Source organism: Diabrotica virgifera, chromosome 6, assembly GCF_917563875.1.
Source record: "Diabrotica virgifera virgifera chromosome 6, PGI_DIABVI_V3a".
Classification (NCBI taxonomy): domain Eukaryota; kingdom Metazoa; phylum Arthropoda; class Insecta; order Coleoptera; family Chrysomelidae; genus Diabrotica; species Diabrotica virgifera.
The window spans coordinates 15,581,888-15,604,305 of record NC_065448.1 but is presented as its reverse complement, the minus strand read 5'-3'; the positions used below and the strand labels follow the sequence as shown (position 1 = coordinate 15,604,305).

The 22,418-nt window shown below is 36.2% G+C and overlaps 1 protein-coding gene across 2 annotated transcripts in view; it reads left to right on the top strand.

The window, feature by feature from the left end:
• LOC114325370 (potassium/sodium hyperpolarization-activated cyclic nucleotide-gated channel 2) overlaps positions 1 to 22,418 on the top strand; it is a 571,529-nt gene that overhangs the window by 511,868 nt on the left and 37,243 nt on the right. For both annotated transcript variants that reach the window (XM_050653526.1, XM_050653525.1), the window contains one exon: positions 10,207 to 10,483. In XM_050653526.1, the coding sequence (XP_050509483.1) occupies positions 10,207 to 10,483 (277 nt within the window). The remainder of the gene's footprint in view (positions 1 to 10,206; positions 10,484 to 22,418) is intronic.

The window sequence follows — 22,418 nt, the reverse complement described above, 5'->3', positions numbered from 1 at the left end:
AAATTTAGTATTGTTTTATTGTATCATAAAGTTTTTCTGGGTGAAATATGAAGGTCCTTAGTGTAGCATAAATGGTTTGAAAAACGTAAAATGCGAATACTTGTTTTTGTATTGTTTTTTCGCAAATATTGCTATTTTGCAACTAGGGTGACTATTTTTTAAATTTTATAACCAATTCTATATTGTAGGAAATTTAGTTACGCAACTTTTATGTTAGTACAACTTTTCTCGGAAATGAATACTTTTAAAGTTATAATCAAAAAAAGTAGAAAAAAATCGAATTTTTCCTTCAATTTTTGACATTTTGATTATTTAAACAATGTTCCGGACCTTTTTGAGAGGGAGGATAACTCAAATATTATTATTTGATTTATTTTCAAGCAATTTCTGCAAAAAAATTTGAGTCACCTCTCAACGTCCATCTCAAAACAGATGCGCCCTGGACTAATAAGCGAATGAACCAAAAAACACAATGTTGAGAAAACCTGAGCCGATCGTTGGGTTTTAATTTCGGTAATTTATAAATGCTAGAATATTCCACAGGGTGTGGTAAACATTGAGAAAAAAACATAGTTTGATTGGTGCACACGTTATACAATGACAATTTACTTGTCAGCAACAATATAATTACAGCTATATTAACAGGTTTAGGAAATTCGAGGCATCAAAAATGACTCATTTTTTAAGTCATGCATTAATTTCTTGGTAGTGTATTTAACTTAACTACTTGCTTTAATACTTGAGTTATCTGATCTATCAACTGTCACTTTATAACGCGACGTTATATGTGAAGTTACCGTTTTTGAATTTCAACGATGCTTCAGGTTGTCCCAGGATCTTGCGCGGTATTTTATTAATTTAGTAAATCAAATTTATTATCAAATATAGAATAGCACAAAATTAGAAATATCAAAAACATAGACCTAAAATAACAATTAAAAACACGTAGGTAATAATAACAATAAGGGGATGGGTACGTATTTTCGGCTGCAATGCTATTCAAATGGGGATTCATTTTTTTCGAATCCTGAGAAAACTAATAAGTATTTTTGAAAAATTTAAACGCAGAATGAAAGATTACGTTCTTACAGAGGGCCGAAAGTCCCTGAAAGCTTTTATAATGTTTATTTTAATAAATTACAGCTACAGGGGTGAAAACTAAGAGAAAATGTAGTGTGATTTTTAATTTTAAATATCTTATTCAAAAGAAACTTTTTATTTATTCTATGGAACTTTCGGCCCTCGATAATAATTTAGTCTTTCATTCTGCGTTTAAATTTTTTAAGAGTTATTTATGTAGAGGTACCGCTCGACTCGTAGCGGAGAGCGGTAATTACTCGAAAGCAATTATGTCACTTTGCGCTTGTAATACGAGTACATACAACGTTTTTTAAACAAACTACGTTTACAAACTATTTTTAAATCATTAACTTTATTGTAACTATTTTTTATCTGTCATTATAATGTCATAACATTAACTTTTATATCTTTCAGTTTGAATGTTCAATGTGTTTGTATTTTATGGTTGTACGGTTGCTACGAACAACGAGCGTAAAATCAAACTATACGCGCTAGAGCGATAAAGTGACGGTACTCAGTAAACATCAACTTTTCGTTGCCATTGACAAGCGAAAAAGTCTTCTTTATCAAGTGATTGTAGAAAAAAGTATTTATTAGTTTTTCCAGGATTCGAAAAAAAAATGGACACCATGTCCGTGATGATATTTTCCTAATTGAACATTCGCTATCTTTGTCATACAACGCACTGAGTCAAATAGAATATGATGACAAGACAGTGACAGTTTTAAATATTTGACAAGGCATCGGGAATATTTTGAGTTGTTGATTAAGTATGGAGAACGGTAAGGGTTTTATACCGATCGAAGACAATTGTTTGGAGGAGGAGCGGAGCGACGACTCCAATTATTGTCTGAGATCGGTTACCCTTAACGTTCGACATGCTTATAACGTTTTTTGCACGATTGATACCATTATAAATTATAAAATTAAACATTTTTGTCATATTGACTAGTTTCATTCATTTTATCAAGATAGATACTTTGGTTGTTAGGTAGTAACTAGGGTGCATAACAACAATGGAGAATTGAGTTTTTATTTAGTTGTCAATAATTTTAAGTACAATTTGTACTTAAATCCAAAATCCGTTATCAAAATACCTACCAAAGTTTTAAAAAATGGTGCGAAGGCAAGAATTTAAGAATCGAAGAAAAGACTCTATTGGCATATTTCGTTCAAAGACATATGCAGTTGAAAGCTCCTGGAAGCCTCTGGGCAGAATATTCAATGATTAAATCCACTGTTTTTCTTTATGATGGCATTGATATTTCCAAGTTTTCAACTTTGATCGCGTATTTGAAGAGAAAAAATGTTGGCTATAGGCCTAAGAAAGCGAGCATTTTTACACGGGAGCAATTGAAAAATTTCTGATGGAAGCACCGGATGAAGAATTTCTTGTTCACAAGGTAATATAAGCTAGTTTAGGTAAAAGAAATACTCTAATGAAGATTTTTTCATAATTTGTAGGTCGCAATGATATTGGGAATATCTGGTGCCTGTAGAAGAGAAGAATTATATAATATTACTATGAATGACATCCAACAAACCGATGGTTTAATGATTGTAAAAGTACCCAATACAAAAACGAACATCCAGCGTACTTTTACAGTCGTTAATAAACCAGACGATAAAATTCCATATTTAGAAATTCTGCAAAAGTATATAAAACTTCGTCCATTACAAGTAAAATCAAATCATTTGTTCTTAAGATACGCCAAAGGAAAATGTTGTGCTCAAGTAATAGGGAAAGGGACAATCGGGGGCTGGCCTTCTCAAATTGCCAAATTCTTAAATTTGCCTAATCCCGAGAACTATACTGATCATTCGTTCAGGAGGACATCAGCAAAGCTTTTGGCTAATAAAGGTGTTGATGTCCTCGGATTAAAGCGTCATGGAGGTTGGCATTCATCGACAGTGGCAGAAAGCTCTGTAGAAGATTCTCTTCAAAATAAAATAGATTTTGCCGAAAAAATATTGTGCAATACTAGTAATACTACTAATGTATGCGATTCTGCAGGAGTTTCTGTTAGAAGTGAAACCACAGCCCAAACAAGTGGGATTTCATTAAATAATTTAACAAATCGTACCATAAGTTTCAATATTAATAAATAATTCGTTAGTTTTCTTTATTCTTTCAAAAAATAAATTAAAATTAAGAGATTTTTTAACTCGACGGTAAGGGAATTGCTTACCGTCGAGTTGGAGTACTTACCGTCGAGTTGGATTACTTACCGTCGAGTTGCTAGTAAATGTCACCTACTGACGTAAAATCTGTCACGGTAAACAGTCAAAAATTATCAATCGTGCAAAAAATAATATATTGATAATGTATTTGATAAATAATTGATTTAAAACGTGAACTTAATAAAAAGTTATTTATTGTTTATTATTTATGGAAGATCGAAGGAGAGAATACATCAGGATATATTCTATGATCCAAGTATTTTTTTGTTAAAGATGTTCAAAATTGTAAGCGTTGCATAATAACAATATATTATTAAAAAATCACTTTAACACTTTTCCCCTTTTCTCGATTGAGTATTAGGTAGTTTTTGTTATACATATAAATTATTACAATCACTGAAGACACAGTTAGTGAAAAAATTATCAGATTTATTAACTGAATTAATACTTTGCAATTATACAAATAACAGTTATCCAAGAACATTCAAAAGCCATCTCTTTAAAGTTAATAATGACATTATCAAGTAGAATGACATTCTAGTAATGTTTATACCAGTGTGAATTTTATTACACGTAATTTGCCGTGTAAAGGCAGAAAAAGTATGGAAAGCAGTAAAATATTTGCGAACTATGTACCGATTGCAGAGCTAATTTAAAAATAGAACAGTAACACACTTTTAAAACTTATACAAAAGACAAATTAATGTCGAAGATAAAATCAAGAGATACTAAGTTTAAATCTATAAACATCCAGGGATTTTAAGTACTGTTTTTTCTACAGCTCCCAGAGCAAACCATGGCCGGTGAGTGAGGGAAACCCTGTCTGCGTAAAGATTAGATGGGTGTACAACAGAAGACAGCATTTGTCACCGGCCATGGTTCGCTCCCGGAGCTTTATCTCTTTCTTTTTAACGTACCATATCAAGTCCCCTTGACGTTGGCGATTAACATGACAAAACTGTCCCCTTACTACGTGTCCAAAATAGGCCATATGTTTACATTTGATGTTATCAAGCAGCTCGCGAGCAGCATTTGCTCTCTTAAGAACTGCTACATTTGTCAACATAGCCGTCCATGGTATTTTTAGTGTACGTTTGTGCAACCACATTTCAAAAGCCTCCAAACGATTAATGGTGGAAACTTTTAATGTCTATGCTTCGACATTGTATAAGAGGACTGACCAAATGTAACATTTAATCATGCGCTTTCGAAGTTGCAGTTGCAAGTTATCATTACAGAAGAATGACCTCATTTTTTAAAATATGCGGGCCATCTCGATTCTACATTTTATCTCTTTATCTGGATCTAGTTGTTCAGTAATATGGCAACCAAGATATTTAAAACTGGGTACTCTTTGAATTACAAGACTGTGCAGGACGCTTCACCAATGGTAAAAGGATCTGGTGAATATCTCTTGTCCTTCACACAAGATGGGAACCAGATTCGATAGTGGTTGATATAATAATTAGACTCTGATATTCTTTGTCAAGTCGAAGCAAGGTGTAAATCGGTGTTGAAATGATTCAAATACGTGTGGCATAATTATTTTATTTAACACAATCACTATTATTTACAAGAACTATACAATATAATTATTATTGTGTTTGCTACAACAAAACACATACAACATACATACATTTGCTGTGTATATAGAATTGATAGTAAATTAAATCTTGATTTAAGAGTCAATCAAGCATCTGATTTAAAGAGTGAAAGAAATCATTCGCGTGAATAGCCGTGTAATGTAATACGAAGATGAGAGCCGCAAGAATACTTTCAGAGTTGACCGATAAACGCGACCGATTAGCTTGGTGGTTTACGAATAAATCCAAATTATGTGCAGGATGCTTCACCAGTGGTTAAATGGACCTGGTGAATATCAATCCTCTTGTCCTTCACACAAGATGGGAACCAGCTTCTATAGTGGTTGATATAATTAGACTCTGATAATCTTTGTCGAGTCGAAGCAAGGTGTAAATCGGTGTTGAAATGATTCAAATACGTGTGGGATAATTATTTTATTTAACACAATCACTATTATTAAATAATAATTGTAAATTTTACAAGTTCTACACAATATAATTATTATTGGGATTACTACAACAAAAAACAAACAACATACATACATTTGCTATGTACATAAAATTGATAGTAAAGTAAACCGCGATTTAACCTTCCGATTACAAACCATTTTTTGTTACACGGATGACCAAGGGGGGGAAAATGACCCCAGGTCAAAAATGTCAAAAATGATAATTAACAAAAAAATGAAGTTTTTTTTCTTTTTTGCTTTTTTTTATGGCATGGACTTTATGTCATTCAGCCAGTCACAACATGAGTATTAGTGTCATGTGTAGTGTGTATGTTGAGTAAGTGTCTTGTTACTTTGCAAAGTCGACGTCATTAGCGTAAAACTACTTGGAATTACACAATATAGACGGTATTTTACTAAACATCAACTTCAGAATATATTTTTTATTCATAAAATATAGGGATTTTTTTTATTTCAAAATATGAGGATATCTAGAATGATATAAGTCAAATAAAAAAATAATGAGTTAAAAATTGAAAATACTTTTGAATTTATTAAAGAAAAACATACGCTGTGGTCACAATTTCCCCCGCTTGGTCATCCGAAGGTTAAGAGCCGAGTATGTGATTAATAAAGAGTGAGATAATTAATTCGCGTGAAAAACCGAGTAATGATAATGAGAAAATGCGAGCCGTGAAGTGAGAATGTAATCATTCGAGAGAAATTCTGAGTAGAGTTAAAAACGCGAACGTCTAGCCATCAGGGTGGCTAAAAAGTTACTGAGAGACTGAAATACTGAAAACCGACTAAAACATAAGGATTCTTCTTTCCTTCGGGTTTCTCAAAAAGAAGGGGAACTCATTTATCAAAGTCCTATGCGTGTCTAATTTACGTTTCAGAAATAAACAGAAGCTCGAATTCTGTCCTGTAGGGAACAAAGGCTTTTATTGATTTTAGGAAACATAAATCCAGTCGAGACAGCTTAAATCACACATGGTCATGTTAAGGATATAGATATTGTTCTTAATTTCGACCGAGCTTGTGGGAAACAGGATGTATAGAATCGAATGTTTTCATAGTGTAAAGGTCCTTGTATCGCCGACTAAAAGGGAGGCCACCAGCGAGAAGCAGTGTTTTCTCGGAATTAGTTAAATTACATAAGGCAGATGTGTTTTAAGGCGACGAATTTTATTAATATTATTATATAAGTAGAAATAATAATTATCATTTCTACTTATATAATAATATTAATAAAATTCGTCGAATCCTTGATTATTTCAAAACAAACACATCTGCCTTATGTAATTTAACTAATTCCGAGAAAACACTGCTTCTCGCTGGTGGCCTCTCGCTGGTAGCAAATGATAATTATCATTTCTACTTATATATATATATATATATATATATATACGGGGTATCATATCGGCTGACGCCGCATCCCCACACCTAACCGCCATCTATTTCTATCCTGGGCGTCTTCCTCTTCCAAATCTCGGTGTTCCATGGCCTTCCTTATCGTGTCATTCCAGGATAGTCTTGGTCTTCCCCTTTTCTTCCTACCTGGGGGTTTCCATTTCAGGAGTCTCTTTGGCCATCGTTGGTCGTCCATTCTAAGTAAGTGACCGAACCATTTTAGGCTTCTCCTCTCGAGCCTGTCTACCGCTGTATCGTGTGCCTGCATCCTTCTTCTTATTTCTTCGTTACGTATTCTGTCCAATCGGGAGATTCCAGCACTTCTACGTATGTAGTCCATTTCCACAGCATTGATCCTTCTTCTGGACTCTGCTGTTAATGTCCAGACTTCGCTTCCATACATGAGTACCGATTCCACAAATGTCTTCCCTATTCTTAATTTTGTATTTCTGGATATATTTTTATCCCACCACACGGAATTCAAGCAACCTACTACCTTCCTACTTTGTTCAACTCGCCTTTGAATTTCTTTGTTGCCTAGGCCTTCTTTGGTTATTACAGCTCCCAGATATTTGAATTCTTCAACCTGTTTAATTGATGTATTCTCTGTTATTAGGATTTCAAATTGGGCGTCAGAATTCACGACTAGATATTCTGTTTTTTCTATATTTATATTTAAGCCCCATTTTTTGTAGGTTGAATACAGGCGAGTTAACATGAATTCCATGTCATACGAATCTTGTGCCAGTACTGCTTGATCGTCAGCAAAGTGGATGTTAAACAGGCAGTCATCTCCGATCATGATCCCCATTAGTCCACAACTTCTTTTCCATTCTTTTAAAGCGACTTCCAAGTATATGTTAAATAGCAACGGTGATAAGCTACACCCTTGCTTCAGTCCTTTTTCTATTTTTATTCCTTCAGATAGTTGTGTGCCAATCTTGACATATCCCACATTATCGCTGTACAATGATTTGATAATATGTATAATAGCCGGACTAACTTTCATTTCAACAAGGGCATGCCACAACTTGTTTCTCGGGACGGAGTCATATGCCTTTTCCAAGTCTATGAAGGCAATGTGGGTTTCTTCATTTACGCTCGTCCTTTTCTCTATAAGTTGTTGGATGACGAAAAGGTTGTCCACACATGATCGTCCCGCAGTAAAACCACTTTGATCTTCACTTATTCTCCCTCTTGTCTCTACGTCTAATCTGTTCTTTATTATTCTGCTAAATAGTCTACTAATAGTACTGTTAACACTAAGGCCTCTGTAATTAGACGGATTACTATGTTTCCCCTTTTTGTAGATGCTCGAAATGTAGGATATTTTCCATTCTCGAGGAAAATAATTAGTTGCAACACATCTATTCATTAACTTAGTTAAGCGTTCTATAAGCATTTTCCCTCCATATTTAATCATCTCTGTCATGATTCCTCCTGGGCCTGGAGCCCTGCCGTTTTTCATCGAATTAAGTGCTTTAACTAGTTCTGCCTCAGTTATTATAAGGCTATCTTCTTCTCTACGTACAACCTGTGTCGCCTGCTTTATAAATTCTTGTCGATCTTCACTAAATAAGGCCTGATAGTATTCTTTCCAGTCTTGAGTTCGGATTGTGGATGGGCGTCTATCTGTTTTATTAGTTTTCATCGTTCGTAATAGTCTCCAGGCTTCTGTCGATTGGGTGCCACCTAATTTGCTTTCTACTTCAGCACACTTCCTAGACCACATTTCATTCTTGCATTTCTTTATTTCATTTCGAACTTGCCTTTGGATGGTTTTGTATTTTATTCGATTTTCTTGTGTACTATTTGATAGCCAAGTATTATAAAGCTTGTTCTTTTCTTTTATTTTATCTTCTATTTCAGGACACATCCAGAGCGGATTGTATTTCGTTTTACTTTTTTGTCCAAAGGCTTCATTGGCGGCTTGATGTAACGCTGTTAACAAACTATTATATTCTTCTTCTACGTCGTCCACCACTTCACGATTCTCCAGCTGCTGTTGAAGTCTATTTTCATATAGCTTTTTAGTAGTCTCGTCTCTAGTGAGGTGAATATTGTATTGTGGGATATTTATATCATTACTTTTTCCTTGAGCATTGCAAGGGTGTTGTTGCCTAAAGAAAGGAAAAACTATTTCTGACCGTACTAAAAGATGATCAGACCCGCAATTAGCCCCTCTTCTTACCACTGTGTCTTTGACCACTTCCTTCGATACTTGTCTCGTAATAACAAAGTCAATTATAGACTTCTGATTAAGTGATGGCCGTGTCCACGTATATTGATGTATACGCTTATGTGGGAAGAATGTATTGCTAACCTTTAAATTGTACTGCTTACATACATTTATTATTCGTTCATTTCGAACATTTCTACTTATATAATAATATTAATAAAATTCGTCGAATCCTTGATTATTTCAAAACAAACACATCTGCCTTATGTAATTTAACTAATTCCGAGAAAACACTGCTTCTCGCTGGTGGCCTCCCTTTTAGTCGGCGATACAAGGACCTTTGCACTATGAAAACATTCGATTCTAAGATACATCCTGTTTCCCACAAGCTCGGTCGAAATTAAGAACAATATCTATATCCTTAACATGACCATGTGTGATTTAAGCTGTCTCGACTGGATTTATGTTTCCTAAAATCAATAAAAGCCTTTGTTCCCTACAGGACAGAATTCGAGCTTCTGTTTATTTAATTAGCGTTATGTTAGAACATTTTCTAACAATGACTATCAACATATAACTCTTTCTCGCTACAATTTGTACTGTGTCTACAAAAGTTCCTCTTTGTCAGACAATACAATACTTACTTCCTTTTTGACTCCTGAGAAATAACTCATCTCATAACGGTGAGCGATAGATCATACGGAATTTATGTTAAAAGATATTGAGAGAGTAGTTGTCTGTCAGAGTTATATTAACTTAGTGCAAAACGTTAAAAATAATGTTATGCTAGAGTGACTTTTGTGATTTATTTTTTAGGCACACAAGAACCGCAGCTTTAGTAGACTACCGTAAACATACATTTTTGCTCCCATAAATACTAAAATACAATGTTCTGGAAATCATTCGAATAAGAAAACAACATATCGATTAATCTCGAAAAAAAAAGGTTAAACAATATGTTTACAAAACAGGTCAAAGAATTCTCCAGAGCGTCTGAAAAAAAAGATATTTAGAGGTAATAAAAGAAAGGTTTGTTTACAATATTCGAATTATAATAAATAGGCCAGAATCTACGGCGGCCTAAGAGCGTCTAATAGCGTCACAATAACTTCAGTGAGACATCACAGGGCTGATTGTTAGATTTGGGGTAGGTAATAAGATAATTCCGAACTGTGAATTCGAACCACCAAATTTATTTAAAGAAAGTTACAGTATAATATCATAATGCTGATGATCGTTTTCAGATAGGGGACATATGATTTGAAAGTTGTGATCGGATTTTGTTGTGTAGTGATTTTAATGATGTATTTGTTTGTTCTAGGTGATATTATAATAAAAGAAGGAACGATCGGTTCCAAGATGTACTTCATACAGGAGGGAATCGTCGACATCGTGATGGCGAACGGTGAGGTAGCAACCAGCTTAAGTGACGGTTCCTATTTCGGTGAAATTTGCCTGTTGACAAACGCCAGGAGAGTGGCGTCCGTCAGGGCGGAGACTTATTGTAATTTATTTTCGTTATCCGTGGATCATTTCAACGCAGTACTCGATCAGTACCCCCTGATGCGACGCACAATGGAGTCAGTGGCGGCGGAGAGGTCAGTGCGTTGGTTGGTATACAGGAACCTGGAGAGGTTTTGTTTAAATTATGTTTGTTTTATATATCGCTTGCTTGCTGTGTGCTCTCATCTATACTTTTAAGTGGTGGGTATCGTGTTCAATCAATTTTTAATACGCACTTACGGAATAAAGCCTATTTTAATGGTATTATAAGTAAAACTAAGAAAAAGGTCAGGATAGAAGTGTTTTAAATGGCAGAGCTTACAACAAGGTATATACAATGTTTTTAAAACATAAGAAAGTCTTAAAAACTGAACTAAAACATTTTTTACTTGGAATTGTATCAAATGAAGTCATAAATACTGTTCAATAAGAAAAAATTGTTAATGGTAAGAACTCACTTAATTACTACTTAAGTACGACCCCTCTGAGGAGCCAGCATCGTTTATATCTCCTAAATTTATGTTTCTGGGATATTCGGATGATAACTTATATGTAGGAATATTCGGATGATCTTATATGAGCATCTCCATCACATTGCCACTCTTCTCAAATCTGTTCGTCTCGAGCAGAATTATCATCTGTTATCAGCTAAACATGTTGGTGGTCAAGGTGAGCAACCTTTGTTTTTGATTTTGACCAGGGCTTTCTTGGGAAAATATTCGACCATCATTTACCAAGATATCAATGACAATCCTTTCAAGAGCAGCTCCAACGTAATATTGCTTCATATCAGGTTTCTTGCTTGCTACGTACTACGCACACTTGAGACACCAAAATATCACATTTTATGGTGTTCGACCTAGTAAAAACATTACCATAGCTTCTTCAAGATCTGAGTTACTTCAAAATGAGCTTATGTGGTTCTGGCATATTTGACATATTTTTTTTATTATCTCCCTTTATTGACAATCAGATATAAAACAAACATCTATAAGTCAATTTGTTGGTCTTACATTAAATTAAATTATTGTAAGTGTGGTAACGTGGAGAGGTAAACATCCAGCGATGTTTCCTCAGTTACCTCTTAGGTCGGAGGGTCAGCTTCTTCTGAGTCTTCTATTGTGGACAGGTTGCAGTAGTGGATGAAGTAGTGGATTAGGATGGTCTTCTAGTTTGTTGTGGTGTTTTCTGTTGTTTTCTCGGATGACTTCGGTTACATATGGAATTTTTAGATCTGTGTGTAGAGTTTGGTTTGATACATACCATGGTGCATTAACTATTGCTCGAAGTATCTTGGATTGCGCTCTCTGGATAATCACAGTATTGGATTTGCTAGCACAGCCCCACAGTTCAATGCCATATGTCCAGATTGGCTTTATCACTGCTTTATATATTAGCAATTTGTTTTCTATTGAAAGGTGGGATTTTCTTCCAATGAGCCAGTAAAGTTCTTTGGTTTTTAGGTCAAGTTGCATTCTTTTCTTTGTTATATGGTGTTTCCAGTTGAGTTTATTGTCAAAGTGTAGCCCTAGATATTTGACTTGATTACTTTGTGGTATTTTTATTTGATGGATGGTTACTGGTGGGCAGGTTCCAGTCCGGAGAGTGAATGTTATATGGGATGATTTTGTTTCGTTTACCTTAAACTTCCACTTCTTTAGCCATATTTCAAGTGAGTTTAGATGCTCTTGGAGATTTTGTGTTGCTGCAATAGGATCGTCATGCTTGGCAAAAATAGCAGTGTCGTCTGCAAATGTCCCGATGGTTGTTTTATCATTTGTAGGCAAGTCATATGTATATAGTATGTACAATAATGGCCCTAGTATGCTCCCTTGTGGTACGCCAGAATGAATAGGCTTGTATTCCGAGACTTCTTCATTAACTTTTACTTTAAACTGCCGTTCGTGTAGGTAGGCTTTCAGTAGGTTGTAGTAACTTGCTGGGAGAATTCTTTTTATTTTGCATAACAAGCCTGAATGCCAGACTTTGTCAAAAGCCTGACTGATGTCTATAAAGGCTGCTGTGCAGTACTGCTGATTTTCAAGTGACTGGTTGATGGCGTTGACTATGCGATGGCATTGTTGTATCGTTGAATGGCTTTGTCGAAATCCGAACTGATGATCTGGGATCCAATTTTGTGGATTTATTTCTGCATTTATTCTGTTTAGGATAAGTCTTTCAAGCAACTTGGAGATTGTTGGTAATAAGCTGATAGGCCTATATGATGAGACATCTAGAGGGTTTTTGCCAGGCTTTGGTATCATAATTATTTGTCCAATTTCGAGTGCTTTGGGCCAGTAGTCACATCTAAGTATTGCATTGAATATGTGCAGCAGTTTAACTATGCCCTTTTTGGGTATTTCTTTTAACATTTTTGCGGTTATCAGATCTTCGCCTGGTGCCTTCTTTGTGTTTAGGGTGGCAATTACGTCTCTAATTTCTTTTGGAGTAAATAGTTTTATTCGGTCCTGTATCTGTAGTGGTTCTTCTAATATTTGGTTCGCTTCTGGTACTTGGTCGTCATTTAGTGGAGTAAAAACTTCTGCTAAATACTCGGCAAATAGGTCAGCCTTTTCTTTATCACTTTTTGCCCATGGTCCTGGTGGTGTTGAATTTTTACGTATTGGAGGTAATGCTGTTATTGGCTTTCTCTTACTTTTTATGGGCTTCCATATAGAGTTGTTTGACATATTTGAAAGAAAAGTAGGTACTGAGACTAATACTAGGCCCTATAAATCAGAACAATAGGTGGCGAATCAGATACAATTGTAAAATGTATACTATCTACAAAGAACCACCTTAGTCTCAAGTCTCAACACTTCCACCTACAACTTCAAGAGACCTATGGGAAGACCAAGAAAGTGATGATGGGAGGATGCGGAATGGGACGTTTCGGCGTCGCCGTTTCGGCGTGGCCATTTCGGCGTGGCCGTTTGGGCGTAGAGCCGTTTCGGCGTAGGCCGTTTCGGCGTAGGCCGTTTCGGCGTCGGCCATTTCGGCGCCTGCCGGTTCGGCGCCCGCCGATTCGGCGCCGGCTGATTCGGCGACAGATACTTTGGCAAAGTGAGAGAGAAAAAAAATAGTTGTTAATGTATGATAGTCTGAAATTTTCTTTAACAAAAAATGTAGAGTCAGGAGAACAATTTTCGACATTTTAATTTTAGAAGATGTAAAATAATACCCGAAAGTTAGGTTTGGACCGAAGGGTTAGGTCTTCCTCCTTTGAAAATTGTACTGTATAATATATAATATATATAATATATTAATTTTTTAATTAATTATGTGCAATTAAATAGCTTACATTTACAAAAGTTGGAAAAAATAACATTTAATATATTTTTTTAGTGTGGTATAGATATAAATCAAGAGCCTCTTAAATTTCTAAAAAAGTAACGTAGGTATAATCTAATGTCTTACTAATAGACTCCAATGTAGGTATTTAGTCAACTAAAATAAAATCTCTGACGCCGAAATGGCCGACGCCGAAACGGCCTACGCCGAAACGGCTCTACGCCCAAACGGCCACGCCGAAATGGCCACGCCGAAACGGCGACGCCGAAATGTCCTAGACCCTGGGAGGATGATGTGGATACGGACACAAGAACTCTTTTGGCAGTCGCTTGTGGAGGAGAAAAGCTGCAGACCGTAAGGAATGGAGAGGTTGTAGAGCCATAGGATAGATGAACCTTCCTATTGATATTCACCAACAAATTTCTTTAAAATTATAAGCTGTAGCCTCGATAGATTGTTCTTTTAAATAAATTATGACTCCATCTAAAGCGATCCATCAGCCAATAAATTTTGGTAATAAAAATAGAATATAATAATTAGAATATAACAGAATACAAATAATCAAGAATTTCTGATTTATGAAATCAGGATTCTTATAAATTTATGACTTATAGAAAATACTGTTTCATACTATAAGAGTAGAGTTTGTCTAGGTATTTTTCTTATTTATATTTATATACTCTTAAGGTTTATTTTATTCCATAAGTACTTGCCCCACTTTTTAAGGCTTCTCAAGATATTAAGTAACTAAGTAAAACTTTACTTGAAAAATTAGTTGATTACAGAGTGTCATAGTATCGAACGGCACAATATCGAATGATCATATTGACAATAATAACTTGTTTACGTTACCTCGAAATAGATTAGTAATGGTCTCTTGATACCACTCTCGGAAATTTCGGAGCCAAGATGTTCTTCCTCGGCCTGGGCCTCTTCTTCCAATAGCCCTGTAAATGAACGGAAAATACGGCGATACCGTGTAATTTTCAGGGGAAACTCCTAATTGCATGGAAATTTGGATTTAGGTTCTATTTACCCTCCACTTCAAAGCTGAAATTGTGCGGTTGGTTGCTTTTACTTGGGGGCTGACAGTCACCCCTTCTCGGGGGTGAAAAAACATACGTTCAAGATAAGACCGGAAATGGATAAACTGACTGATTTTAAGCAACTTTTGCTCTATAGAGTTTTTTATGTAAGTCAATACTTTTCGAGTTATTTGCGATTGAAAATGTTTATGTTTCGACAAAAACACTACGTTTTCAGACGGTTTTTCGCAAATAATTCAAAAAGTAAATATTTGTTCGAAGAAAATATCCGTAGTAAAAGTGTAGCTCATAAAAATCCGAAAAAAATGGTGTATCAGTAAAGTCTATCGATGGAGTAAAAACAAAGTTGTATCTTATGAAAAATACGTTCTTATTCGTCTAATTCCAAATCGAATATTTCAAGATGAAATCACCGAAAAATTAAGCACTTTTCGGGAAAATCGTATTCAAACTTTTTTAAAGTGTTTATAAAAAGCTTTATTTTAATTGTTTTTAAAAGTTTTTAGCATAAAAATAAGCGAGTTACGCTCAAAATAAAGTTGGCCCTCTTTTTTTTTTGGTAAAAAAATCATGAAAATCTCCCCGTGTTTAGCTCCCCAAATGAAATTAATCGTTGCCGCTTTACAAACAACTTACTTACTTATCTATTTTTTATATGATCTGTCAGTCTTACCGGTTTAAAGTGCTTATTTTTGAAAGGGTTATAGTTGAAAAATATTGAACGAGTGTATGCAAATTTTGAACAGCCATATCTTAACCAATTTTTGTCTTACGGAAAACCAAATGAAACTAGCATATTTAATAGCAAAACTTACATTTTTTTACTCTTAAAGATTTTTCTTGTCACTAATACTTTTTAAGTTATTTTGAAAAAAGGAAATTTTTCAAAAATTTTTAGAAAATTTTTTTTACTATAAAACCAAATTTTTTCAAAAATAAGCCCTTCAAACCATTCAAACTTACAGATCATATAAACAATGCACATACAGTTAAAATAAATGGTAAAGCGGTATCGATTAATTTTATTTAGGGTGCTAAATAGAGGGAGGTTTTCACGATTTTTTTTTACCAAAAAAAGGGACCAACTTTTTTTTTCAGTGTAACTCGTTTATTTTTGTTGCTAGAAACTTTTGTAAAAAAACAAATATAAAGCTTTTTTTTAGATACTTTAAAAATGTTAACAAGGTTTTCCCGAAAAGTGCTTAATTTTTTGGTGATTTCGCTTTGAATTATTCGATTTGGAATTAGACGAATAAGAACGTATTTTTCATGAGCTACAACGTTGCTTTTACTCAATCTATAGACTTTACTGATACACCTTTTCCTTTTCGTCTTTTTATACGCTACACTTTTGCTAAGAATATTTTTTTCGATAAAATATTTACTTTTAGAATTATTTGCGAAAAACGGTCTGAAAACGTAGTTTTTTTGTCGAAAAATCAACATTTTTAATCGCGAATAACTCGAAAAGTATTGACTTACGTAAAAAACTTTATAGAACGAAAGTTGCCTATAATCTGTCAATTTATCCATTTCCGGGCTTATTTTAAACATGCGTTATTCACCCCCGAGAAGGGGTGACTGTCACCCCCCAAGTAAAAGCAACCAACGGCACAAATTCAACTTTGAAGTGGAGTGTAAGTAGAACCTAAATCCAAATTTTCATGCAATTCGGAGTTGCCCCTGAAAATTACACACCAAAACGGTCATTTATTGGGCTACAATGATCTTGCCCTGTATTATAAGGTATAGATGGTTAATACCTCTCTGGACGTCCCATTACATAGCTGAAATATTGTAACTTTGGACTTTTTATTATTTTCGTTATTTTTGTGCTCTTTTTCATTCGTTGTAAAACTGTTTCATTTCTTATTCAACTAACTCAACTTATCCGTAGTATTCGTCGGTAGATCCACATCTTGAAGGTCTCCAATTTTTTCATTAGTGTCTGTGTAAGGGTCCAGCTCTCCATGCCATACAGCAATGTGGTGTATATCCAGCAGTGCATTAATCTGATTTTAAGGTTTAATGTAATATCTCTAATAATGAGAATTTTCTTTCGTTTGTAGAAGGCGGGTCTGGCTTTTTCAATGCATATTCTTATTTCTTTCTTTACATATGTATAAATATATTACCTAACTCAAAAATTTCTAATATAAATTGAGGTGCTATTAGGTTTTGTTAAACGTTCGTAGATAAAAAGATAAAATTTATCTTGCAAAATCTGGAGTAAAATACCCCAAATTTTACAAAAGAGTTATTTTCCCTTTGTCATTATTTTTTAAAGTGAATTCACTGACTTGTATCCCCGTCGCAACATGCTCTAGTAATTTTTTTTTTCAGTTCGAGTCCTATCATAGTTTCTCAATACCTTCTTTTTCCCAATCATCATGGCTTGGCCAACTATCTGCCTTTAAGTAAAGGCCATGGATACAACAAAAATGGATCTTCTTTGATTGCTACTATTTGTAAAGATTTTGCACCCAACGATAAGCTTTTAAATACATTTTTTTACAGAATGACAGTATTTTTTAGTCATGATCAATAGTCAGTTCTTTCCTTCGCTCCCCAAAAGAAGTTGTACAAAAATAAGAGAAACGTTAAACAGCATTCTTACTGAATATCTTTTGAGAAGCCTTTGCAGTTATCGGAAATTTTGTTACTAATATGTAAAGTATAAATGAACTTTATTTGGTTGTTAATACTGATAATATCGGTTTGAAAATTTTAATACTTATATGATAAAAATTTAACATTTTTGCTGTTAACTGCAATAATATTTAAGAAATTGGTTAAAACAATCAGGATTTTTATGGAGATTTGAAGGTTATACCTAACTGTATATAACAATTTTTTATAGCGTTTATTTTTAAACAACAGAATTTTGTACTTTCATTTTATATCAAAGAGTGTTTTTTAGTTTTCCTAGAAATAAATACACAAATACAATTTGTTCCTTCGGTTAAATCCACTTTAAATAACGTACGTTCAATGACCATAGTCTATCTATCCATCTAATTAGCCTTCTTCGGCCCATCTTTGGACATAGGCCTCCCCCAATCCTATTCCATTCTTCTCTGTCTGTCGCTAGAGTTATCCACCTAGAGCCCACGTGCTTCTTGACATCATCTGCCCATCTCATTTGTGGCCTTCCTCTGCTTCGTTTATATTCCCACGATCTCCAATTTATAAGAATTTTGTTCCATCTTCTTCTTCACGTGCCATCTCCGCGGCGGAGGTTGGCAATCATCATGGCTATTCTGATCTTAGATGCTGCTGCTCTGAATAGTTCGGTTGATGTGCATCCGTACCATTCCCTCAAGTTACGCAACCATGAGATTCGTCTCCTTCCTACACTTCTCTTGCCCTGGATTTTCCCCTGTATAATCAACTGAAGTACGTTGTATCTCTTATTATGCATAACATGCCCCAGGTACTGCAGCTTTAGTGTCTTGATGGTTTCCACTATTTCCAGTCTTTTGTTGACTCTTCTCATGACTTCGTTGTTTGTTATATGTTCGGTCCATGATATCTTCAGGATTCTTCTATACACCCACAGTTCAAATGCTTCCAATTTTTTAGTAGTCGACGCGGTAAGTGTCCATGCTTTTATCCCGTAAAGCAGAGTCGAGAAAATATAACACCTTGCCAACCTAACTCTCAAGTCTAATTTCAGTTCTCTTGCACAGAGTACCTTTCTCATTTTATTGAAGTTTGTTCTTGCTTTCTCTATTCGAACTTTGATTTCTTTGGAGTAATCGTTTGTGTGATTAATTATTGTGCCAAGATAGTTGTAGTTTTCTACTTGTTCTAAAGTTTTATCTTTAATTGTCAGGCTTTCATCATTATTTTGGGTTTTTGATATCCTCATAAATTTAGTTTTCTTGATGTTTATTGATAATCCATATTCTTCTCCATACTCAACTATCTTGTTCATTAGCTTTTGGAGGTCTTTAAGGTTGTCTGCTATCATGATAGTATAGTAGTGGTGACAATACACACCCCTGTCGCACTCCTCTTTTAATTTCGAACTCTTCTGATGTGTGTTCGTTAATGCGTATGTGTGCTTGGTGTTTATAATATAGATTTGTTATAATTCGAAGGTCATTGTGTTGTAATTGTTTTGCTTTGAGAATGTCCATTAGCTGTTTGTGGCGGACTTTATCGAAAGCCTTGTTGTCATATATGAAAGGAGCCTCCACGTAGATTGTGATCATTTGTGAATACAATCGGGCGTCCCCTGGAAACGAGTAATGTCGGCTAATCCTTTCAACACCGGTGCACCAACAACACAGATGCAATCAAAATCAAAACGGTCTTTATCAAGGCCATTTTTGATGACGACCTCAATTAATATTGAAGGACTATCAGCAGATAAAGAAGACCTATTGTCTAATATGTGCAGAGAACATGGTGTCGATGTTCTACTGGTTCAAGAAACCCATAGAGGTACTGCAAGCCGCAGACCAAGGATTCGGGGTATGAAGCTCATACTGGAGAGACCACACGACCAATATGGTAGCGCAGTCTTCGTCAGACCAGATATCGACGTAGCATCCACATCTCTAACAGATCAAAATGACATCGAGATCCTCACAGTGGAGATAAACTCCTGTACAGTAACGTCAATCTACAAACCACCAAACGCTGACTTTGCTTTTGAGGAACCGAATAACTTTCAATCACAGCAAATCAAATTCGTACTGGGTGACTTCAACTGTCACAGTGTCGCGTGGGGTTACAACGAAACAGATTCCAATGGCGAAGAACTAGAAAAATGGGCTGAAAGCATGAACCTAAAACTTATTCACGAACCAAAGCAGCCTGCGTCGTTCAACAGCGGAAGATGGTGCAGAGGTTACAACCCAGACAATATATTTGTCAGCGACAGAATTGGAGACCAGGTGACAAAAATCGTTGGAAGCGCCCTCCCAAAGACACAGCACAGACCAATAATTTGTCTTTCCAACGCGGCAATCAGATACGAAATTGTTCCTTTCAAGAGAAGGTTCAACTTTACTAAAGCAAAATGGGAAAAATTCTCTGAAACATTGGATCAAGAAGTTTCCCAGCTAGAACCTTGCCCTGATTCATACGATAAATTTGTAGAAATCGTAAAGCAAGTATCACGGAAATTTATCCCTAGAGGTTGTCGAACTGAGTACATAGCGGGGCTCAATGAAGAATCTAAACCCCTACTTAAAAGATACGAACAGCTATATGAAGAAGACCCTTTCTCGGAAGCGACAATACAGGCTGGGGAGGAAATGTTACATGCGATATCCGCCAACAGAACGGAAAGGTGGTGCAAGCTGGTCACGAGTCTGGACATGAAACAAAATAGCAGACGTGCCTGGAAGCTGATTCGGAATCTTGGCAACGATCCCGCTGCTCCGGCAGTCAACATGACAGAAATCACACCCGATCAGATAGCCCATCATCTGCTAATGAACGGTAAGACGACATCAAGAAAGAACAAGGTGAGAGCTCAACGGAATATCGACGAAGAAAGAGATGTTCTAGGTACCTCTTTTTGTCTAGAGGAGATGAGAGGCGCGATCCATCAAATGAAAGATAATAAAGCGGCTGGCCTGGACGACATACGAACAGAGCAAATAAAGAACTTTGGACTAAAAACCGTAGAGTGGCTCGTAAAAATGATAAATTGCTGCATCCGTACATTACAAATCCCCAAAATCTGGAGAAAAGCTAGAGTGGTAGCCCTCTTAAAACCAGGAAAGGATCGGGCGGATACAAAGAGTTTTAGACCTGTATCTCTCTTGTGCCACCTTTTCAAGGCCTTTGAAAGAATGATACTGAACCGGATCGCAGAATATGTGGAGACTAAAATTATTCCAGAACAAGCAGGATTCAGGCCCGGAAAGTGCTGCTGCAGTCAAATTCTTAATCTCACCCAACATATTGAAGATGGTTTTGAACGGAAGAAAATAACAGGAGTAGCGTTCATAGACCTAACTGCCGTCTATGATACAGTTAACCATCAACGGCTACTCGCAAAACTCTACGAAACTACAAAGGATTTCCGACTAACAAGGTTAGTGAAATGTCTCCTCCAGAATAGACGCTTCTACGTAACGCTCCAGTCCAAGAACAGTCGGTGGAGGGACCAAAAAAATGGGCTACCACAGGGAAGTGTCCTCGCGCCGATTCTATACAACATATACACCAACGACCAACCCATACACCAACAAACAAGGCAATTTATTTACGCTGATGATACAGCGGTGGCAGCTCAGGGAAGAACCTTTAATGAAGTCGAAGTGAAACTGACAGATGCCCTGGGAGACTTAGCTCTATACTATGATAAAAACCATCTGAAACCCAATCCCACAAAAACCCAGGTATGTGCTTTCCACCTGAGAAACAAGCATGACCGAAGGTCGCTGGAGGTGGAATGGCGTGGTCAGATGCTGGAACACAACAAGACGCCAAAATACCTTGGCGTCCGTCTGGATAGAACTCTGTCTTACCGATACCACTGTCAAGATGTCAAGAAGAAAGTAAGTGCCAGAAATAATATCATCCGCAAGCTAACTAATACAAAATGGGGAGCACAACCACACACTCTCCACACTTCTGCCTTGGCATTATGTTTTTCGGCCGCGGAGTTTGGAGCACCAGTATGGGCAAACTCTGCTCACGCAAAGAACGTCGACGTGGCTCTAAATGAAACGGTCCGTATAATATCGGGTTGTCTGAAACCGACACCTATCGAAGAGGTATACCCCATTGCTGGAATTGCTCCACCACCTATCAGGAGGAAGGTCACGTCAGAGGTAGAACGGAAAAAGCAGGAGACGGACCGAAGACACCCCTTATATGACCACCAAACTCAGCCAAGCAGACTAAGATCTCGGAAAAGCTTCCTGAAAACATCAAGATCCATCCCCGAAGCGCCAGAGACGCGCCGAATACACCTATGGCAAGCGTCAGCTACCGCGACACATTTTCCTCCCTCGGAGGAAATGGCTGCTGGACACAATTTACCGTATCCGACTTGGAAAGCGCTAAACAGACTAAGAACCGGCGTTTCACGTTGTGCTAGTAACCTGAAAAAATGGGGATACCAGGAGGACGATACCTGCGACTGTGGCGCGGTTCAGACCAGCCGGCATCTACTATCATGCACAGAGATGAGAGAGACCTGCACAGAACAAGACTTAATTATAGCAAATGACAGGGCCATCTATGTGGCCAACCATTGGAAATACAGAATTTAAAGTTGTTGGTGTTCCGGACACGGAAAGTAAGTAAGTATCTATGAAACAGACGTACATATCCTGGTTCACATCCAAGCATCTCTGGATTAGTACGTTGAATGCAAAGAGAGCTTCACGGGTACCTACGCCTCTACGGAATCCAAATTGAGTTTCTTAAATATCCATATCAAGTGTTTGGTAAATGCGTTTATGAATGATCTTGAAAAACATTTTAAGTATGTGAGACATCAGGCTTATGGTGCGGTGGTCGGTGCATTCTCTAGCATTTTTCTTTTTTGGGAGACAAATAAATGTTGAGGTCAACTATTCATTGGGTATGTCACCCGACTGATAAATTTCATTAAAGAGCTTTAAGAGGACATCTATGTACTCACTTTGTTCCATAGGTCTTGTTTTTGTTTTATATTGTGTCCGGCAAATCTCCATTTCAATTTTTCAACTTCTTGTCTAAC